Genomic DNA, 8,231 nt, shown 5'->3' on the forward strand with positions numbered 1-8,231 from the left:
TTAACAAGCAAACTCCTCAAATAATCTTCTTCGTCGAAGAAGAAGCTGTTGAAATAATATCGATGGAAGAATTTTTTTTTTTTTTGGTAATATCAATGGAAGAAGTTATTCAAGAACTATTACAATTTTTTTTTTATGATAGAACTATTACAAATTTATTAACTTAAATAATATTGGTTCTAATTAACAATTAATGAGGCTCTATAACTAGAACAAAGCATAAGGAACCCCACTCAGCCTCAACATGATGAAAGGAATTGGAGTACAATTTGAGGGGGTTTTGGAAGTCTCAATTTGATTAGAAAACAGTTACCGTACCACACGATGAAAGAGAGATCATTCTTAAGTAAAAGAAATAATTTGTCATTCTTATATATATATAAATTATTATTGTCATTCATTGCGATATCATGTTTAAAAGTAAATTTTCTTTCAATTTGATGACCTCGCTCGTAACAGCAAGTATAGGTTCTAATTTTGGCCTTTAGTATTATCTAATTTTGGTGACAACAAAAGATTCATGACAAAAAATGATATTAAAATAGAGTAAAATCTATGGGAGATAAGATAAATTTCAAGTTATTAGTGTAGTTAGTAATCAAATTAATTAAAATATCAATCAATTAAAAATTGACACATTATATAGAATAAATTACATGTTAAATTTAAATAACCAGTAATAACATTATAAATCTTAATAATATTTTAAAAATTGATAATAACATATAATAAAAATAAAAATATATGTTGGTTAAAATATATAAATAAATAAATCTTTTTTAAATTTATAAAATATTTACTAAACAATAATAATGTATGAATAAAATAAAAATGTATAGTAAAGAGAACATTTTATAAGTAAATTTTAGATATAATAATAAAATAATAATATTATATCACATTGTGCAGTTTGAATTAGATTCGATTAGTTTTGAAAAGTAAATTCGAAATACGATTCAATAATTCACGTGGTTTGTAAAAAATATAACTCAATTAAATCCAACTTAACGCAATTTTATCAATTTTCAATTTGGATTAGATCAGATAAGTAAGTTAATTTGGATCGATTACAATTTAAACACTTCTACATGCCTTTATCATCCATCCATCTCGGTCTATTATTTGAAATGAGATATGAGAATTAACAAAAATACTATTTGCACCCAAAAAGTAGGATAACTCACACATATCCTAAATTGAATCAGATTACATGCATGTCTTGTTTACAATTCTATGTACTATGTATATATTGTATCAATAGTGATTCAATTTATTATTGTACAACTCATACATAATAAATCGAATCACTTTTATTCGATTTACTATCTCTACATATAATTGACATTTCTTATTTTTATTTACATATTAATCATTTATTTATTATTTATTAACTTTAAAGCATAAATATTAATAAGAAAATATTTTCATTTGAATTCAAATAAAATATAAAAAAATAAAACGAATAAGGATAGAAATCAAAATTTTATATTTTAGTTCAAATTTCAGAAAATCTACATTTTTACAAACTTATGAATTTAAAACGGAAAAATAAACGATTTCTAGAATTTTATTAAAAATCATTCTTTAACTCTTCTTTAACATATAAAAAATTATTACTGCAACTTTTGATGGTGAAAAAGTTATTACAAAATATAACTCTCCAAAGTAGCATAAGAGTTAAAACTTAAAAATTTTCAAAGTAAAAAAAATAAATAGTTATATAATATAAAATGGCTAATTATATTTATACAATATGTAATTTGATTCATAATTAAAATATTTTTAATTATAATATCTTTAATTTTATGCAATATTGTACAAATATTTATGCATTACTTTTTACTCTGGACTTCTGTTCTACACTTAGAATTTTTCAGAATAAAAAATAACATATGATAATATAAAAGTGTTTGTTCTATACTTAATTTCACAAATTAAATGATAATTTAATTGATATAATATTTTAATTATTTCTCAAATTATATATTATATAAATATAGTTGGTTTTTTTATATTGTATAACTATTTTATTTCTGATTCTAAAAAAATCTAAGTTTTAATTCCTATTTTACTTTGAAGGCTATATTATATAATATTTTTTTAATATTAAAAGTCTCCATAATAATTCTTTATATGCTAAAGATTTAAAGAATGATTTTTAATAAATTTTTAGAAATTATTTATTATTCTATTTTAAATTTATAATTTATAAAAAAGTAGATTTTTTAAAATTTGAACAAAAATATAATTTGGATAGTACGAATTCTAAAATCTGAAATGGATAGTACAAATTCTAAAATACAATTTGAATAGCACGAATTCTAAAGTTTAACTATAATAGTTTAATAATAACTAGGTAAGGATAAATTTACCTATTTATTTAGGATTAAATACTTTTTTTATCCTTAAAATCAGAGGTGAAAATTAAAATCGTCTCCGACCTTTTTTTTATTAAAATTATCCTCAAAGTTACAAAACGTTATAAAATCGTCATTTTATACTTCAATTTTATTTTTTTTGACCAAATTACTCTTAATAATAAATAAAAATAATATTAAAAAATAAAATCAAAACTATCCCCACCCCCTTCCCAAACTCTCCTCCCCCCCCCCACCTCATTCCCATATTTCTTTAGTTTTTTTCCTCCCATCCCCTTCTTCTTATCCTTCCACCTACCCCTCTCTTCAGAACCCCTCCTTCTAACCACAACTCCAATTTTTTTTTCTTTCTTTTCGCTATCGTACTATTTTCGTCCCGCCTCCTTTTCCACCTTCTTCTCTCTGATGAGGTCCACAACCTCGCCACCCAATCCCACGTCGCCGTCTCCTTTGAGATCCCCGACTACACTGTCGACGTCGTTGCTACCAGGGCCCTCCGCCTTCTAAAGGTCGTGTGCTCCCACATTTCTACCACATCTTTGTCATCTCGGAGATGTTCGGGTCCACACCACCCCCTCAGGACAAGACCACACTGTTTCGCCCGAGATTCCCTTACGCTGCATCCAAGTGCGCGGCGCACTGGTACACTGTCAATTACCACAAGGCCTACGGAATCTTCATCTGCAATGGCATCCTCTTCAACTACAAGTCTCCTTGCAGAGGTGAGAGTTTTGTGACGCGCAAGATCATGCGGCCCGTGGATCGGATCAAGATCGGCTTCGAGCTCCATCACCCATAATTGCCACAACGCCAGCAGCAGTAGGTTTTCGCACTGTCATCTCCTTCCTCCTCTTTTCGTTCTTTTTTTTTTATTTTTGAAGAATATAAACATCATTTCTTTCTTTTTTTAATTTCTATTGCTGATTTCAGATTTAAAGTTGCAGTTGATGATTGTTGAATTGTTGTTAAATGTGAAATTTGTATTGGTTTATTTTGTGGTTGTTGTCTGAAATTAATTAAAGAATGGAAATAAGAATGGTGTTGTTCTCATATATTGTTGCATGGAGTGTAATTCAAAAATGTGGATATGTAAAACTGAGTCCACTTGAAAATGACAACATCAGTCACCTGCTGTAAAACGCAGGATACGTTTGACAGGGAAGGGAGTCTAAAAAACGAAACGTGTCCCTTGTGGCTCCCTGCATGCAGATAGCTGCAGCCTTTGACCAATCTAGGATAACACAAAATGCAGGTTGTGTTTAGCCAGCGTGAAAGTAAGTCGCAGGTTGCGTTCGGCAGCCTGGAGCCTTGTATGCATGACACGTGGATTCAATGGGAGGTGAAACCGGTGTTTTTAAAGCCAAAACGCAAGAAAAAAAACAATGTATTGAAAAAGAGTGAAACATTGTGCTGTAATATTGAAAGAGAGGGAAATGTTTTCACAGTGGTGAATATTGAAAGAGAGGATTAGAAATTACAAGATTGTGCTCTTTGAAAAAGAAAAAAATTGAGAAAAGGTTTAGGTTCAACTAAGGAACGTTGAAAAAATATGGTGCGTAATTTTATTAGACCTGAAGATCACATCATTGAATATTTGAATTATTCTAAATGGGTAAGTTTTTTATTTTATTTTATGATAATAGATAAATATATTTATTTGTATATTATTATTATTATTATTATTATTATTATTATTATTATTGTTAGTGACGTTATTTTTATTGTTAGTTATTATTATAATACTGTTTAAATTATTATTATTATTATTATTATTATTATTATTATTATTATTATTATTATTATTATTATTATTGCGGTTATTGTTATTATTATTACTATTGGGTTTTGTTAGTGTTAGTGTCGTTGTTCTTGTTAGCTATTATTATGCTCAAGTCTCGGGAGAAATTCAAAAAATTTGTTACGATCGTTAGTGTATATAATATAGAAAACCGTTTAGGATAATGATAATATAATAAATGGTTAGTATTATTGTTATATTTGAGTAATTATTATTATGAATAGTATATTATTATTTGTTTATAATACTGGTTATGATAGTGAGAATAAGTTGTTATTAATTTTTAATAATTAATAACATTGTTTAATAATTTATTATTAATTTTTAGTAATTTATTATTATTTTTTATTTATGATAATGATAGTAATACGGTTTAATAAACGGTATTTTTTAACACTGTTTAGTAAAAAAATTTATTAATTTTAATAGTTGACTAATATTTTATAATAATAAATAAATAATGTTGTTAATTAAATAAATATTTATCATTTTTTAATAATTTATTAATATTTTTCTAGTAAGATAATAATAAAATAGCGTTTAAGATAATGACAATAATAATAATAATATGATAATAATAAATTATTATTTATTTTCTATTAATACAAAATTAATAGTTAATATATTTTTTGAATAAAGTATTAACTGATATAAATTAGAATTTAATAATTATCATTTTTTGTTTTGCAGGCTATTAGGAATTTGTTGTCTAGAAAACTCGACCCGCCAGATACCTTTAACGAGATAGCGGTAGCGGCACTGGCATTGACTGGATTTGAACACGTTTCGCGAGTAGGCGAAATGAGAGGTCATTCTGCACTGCTGAGTGCCTTGGTCGAACGCTGGAGGCCGGAGACTCACACATTTCATCTTCCGGTCGGTGAAGTGACGGTGACGCTGGAAGATGTGAGCTATATTCTTGGTCTCCCGATTAATGGGGAGGCCGTTACGGGTAGATCTTGGACGGGAGTCCGGTCCGCAAGATCATGTGTTGGGAAAGGTTAATATTGCATGGGTTTGGCGGTGCAGAGACACCGAGCCTTGTGACACTCAGGAGTCTGTTGAGCGGTACGTTCGGGCGCACATTTTCTGCTTGCTCGGAACAGTTGTATTTCCGGATAAGTCGACCACTTCGTTGAACTCGAAGTTTTTACCGCTACTTCGGGATTTTCACCAGATTTCATCATACAATTGGGAGGCAGCCAGTCTGGCACACCTATACAGATTGTTGTGTCGTGCATCACGATACAACTGCAAAGAGATAGATGGCCCACTGATACTATTTTTTGTTTGGGCGTGGGATCGTATACCGCTCCTGACACCTATACCCCGCGATTAGCTCGGCAATGTTGGTGTTTCACTTGCGCGACGGTTGTGGCTTTTATTGTTATTGCTATTATAATTATTATTATTACTGTTATTATTATTACTATTATTACTATTATTATTAATTTGTTAGTCTTGTTAATGTTATTATTCTGTTCTTTGTTAGGTGGAGTCATTGGAGCCGACATACGAGATATATACGGCGGCCTACTGCGCATTTTTTAGGCGAGGACTCGACGACATGAGAGTTGACGACGTAAGTTGTACCATTAATGTCCAATGTTTTTATTCAGAAGAATAGTTTTTATAATCGGCCTCTTGGTAACTATTGTGCAGTTTATATGGCGGCCATATATGGTAACAACATATCTCCACAAAATTGGTTAGGAAAAACTCCCACGCGTCTACTGTCTCGCCCTCGACAATCGCAAATGCAATAGGCACAATATTTTGATTCCCATCTTGTGCAACCGCTACCAGAATTGCTCCTTTATATTTTCCGTACAGGTGCGTGCCATCAACCTGCAGCAGTGGCTTGCAGTGTCTGAATGCTACAATACACGGATAGAAGCTCCAAAAAATGCGGTGCAGAATTATTACACCTTGAACCTCCTCACTCTCACGGTAAACAGGGAGCGTTTTAATTTGAACATGAGACCTTGGCATCTTCACTGTCATTGCTTTCAACCATGCTGGCAGAGTCTGGTAAGAAACTTTCCAATCACCGAAAATTTTTGCGACAACTTTCTGCTTTGCCAACCAAGCCTTGCGGTAACTCATAGTATAGTTGAACCTGCCTTGAACTTCTGCAATAACAGACTTCACCTTTATCGAGGGGTCTGCTTCGACCAACGGCCTAATGGCATCTGCAATTGTGTCTAAGTCCAACTTGGCATGATCTTGTGAAATCGTGCCCATGGTGCACGTGTGCTTGCCATTGTATCTCCTGATCTCCCAACAAATTTTTTTTCGAATCAAACTAGCTCGGATAAGCCAGTCGCACCCTGCACCATACCCCTTGCATTTCGCATAGAATGTCTGGGGCTCAGACTCATACACAGTGTAATCAACTCCTCTAGAGATGGTGTAGCTTTTGATTGTAGATATCACCAACTCTCTCGAACTGAATTCAATTTCGACACTAAACTCGTCATCTTCCGCCGCAACATTGCCTTCACCTATGACATGCGCACCGCCATTAGCCAGACAAGGCAAATAAAATAAGCACTATAGAAAACTTCAGTTAATAATTATAACATACATGTATTCACATACTCAGGAAATTCTGGAGCATGCATGGCTTCGAGATCTAGAGTCCGCATAAAAGACGAAACATCAAACGGGTGCTGGCTTACAATCGCATTTGCTTCATCTTGCACCGCCGGATTGCCTGCCAAGTCTCCGTCATCATTTTCGTCATCGACTTCATAGTTAGCTTCGAATTTGTCTTCACTGTCATTATTATCTTCTTCCCAATCTATATTCCCGAACTCATCAACATTGATCTCGTCGCCGACCATACTCATCCCCGACTGCTGTTCAAACTCAACGTACAGCTCTATCATCGGCATGTGAGATCGGGTTTGTTGATAAATATACAACATCTGCTGCATACTAGCATCGTCAGTGATGGGCATTATTTGAAACTGTATTAACCCACCAAATACTTGCACAGGACTTCTGTATAAAAGATTGCTCAACCTTTTCAAATGTGACTTTGGATGTTATTACAAAGACCATTTTGCAACTCGACAAAACTCATGGTACATGAAATGGCAAATGACAACGGACATTCACAAACAAAAGTCACTCCTTCATGTGTGTTTGTTATAACCTCACCGTTATAATATACTCGCAAGTTTGCAACACCTTCTATAACTTCAGCCTTAACTAGCTCTATTTTTTGACACAGTTATCTACCAAAAAAACACCCCACTAAGGACTTTATGCAAGAAAGAACAAGAGGAGAAGTGAAGATGAAGATGAACATCACCGGACTTCATATTTAGAGGCAAACTTGTAGATTTAAATATTATTTTGTATACAAAACGCAACTTGCGTTTTGGGGCAAAACGCAACTTGCGTTTTGGGGCTTCCAAGAAAAAATTTCTGACACTAACAAAACACAGGTTACGTTTTGTGGGTTTCAAAAATTTTTTTCTTTTTCTAACTTAGTAAAACGCAACTTGCGTTTAGTATTAAACCAAAATAAAAAAAGAAAGAAAAACCAAAACGTAAGCTACGTTTGGTATATTTTAAAATTCAAAAAAAAAATAAACAAATACAAAACGTAACTTACGTTCTGTCTCTGACCCATAACAGTGTAATATTTTGCTATGCCTCCATTTCATAGTGTTACACCATGAGCTTCTTCATTTGCAAAAAAATGAGCCGGTTGTTGCTGTTGAAATTGCTGAATTTGATTGTTATTGTTGTTGAATTTAGTTTATAGGTGAGTGATAGTGATTTAGGATGATGAATAGGTAATAATGAGAAAGAATGTGTGATAATTATGGGACCGTAGTGATGTCAATGAGAAAAGAGAGAGAGAGAGAGGAAGAGAGATATATAGCGACGATAATGATACAAAAGTTAATGATAAGGATGTGGATGATTTTTAGTTTAAGGAGGGGATAAGAATTGAAATTTTGAAGAAGGAGAACGGGATGTGAAGGGAAGCGATATCCCCGGGTGATGGTGGAACTGGAGGGTGTTTTTGTTTTTGTTTT

The 8,231-nt window shown here is 32.0% G+C and overlaps 1 protein-coding gene across 1 annotated transcript; it reads right to left on the reverse strand.

The window, feature by feature from the left end:
- Window positions 1-5,787: 5,787 nt before the first annotated feature.
- On the reverse strand, window positions 5,788-7,139 carry LOC130975421 (uncharacterized). The gene is made up of 2 exons (XM_057900221.1): window positions 6,764-7,139; window positions 5,788-6,680 (listed from the first exon to the last, which is right to left on the reverse strand). Exons 1-2 carry the CDS (start codon window positions 7,137-7,139, stop codon window positions 5,788-5,790), a joined length of 1,269 nt encoding a protein of 422 aa, XP_057756204.1.
- Between the last annotated feature and the right edge of the window lie 1,092 nt (window positions 7,140-8,231).

This window comes from Arachis stenosperma, chromosome 4 (genome assembly GCF_014773155.1).
Source record: "Arachis stenosperma cultivar V10309 chromosome 4, arast.V10309.gnm1.PFL2, whole genome shotgun sequence".
Taxonomy (NCBI): Eukaryota; Viridiplantae; Streptophyta; class Magnoliopsida; order Fabales; family Fabaceae; genus Arachis; species Arachis stenosperma.

Bases quoted from the DNA above. Each gene is read 5' to 3' on its own strand.
- LOC130975421 (XM_057900221.1), bottom strand. From the start codon at position 7,139: ATGCCCATCACTGACGATGCTAGTATGCAGCAGATGTTGTATATTTAT. The intron at 6,681-6,763 runs GTATGTTATAAT...CGCATGTCATAG, and splicing joins TCCTGAGTATGTGAATACAT to GTGAAGGCAATGTTGCGGCG.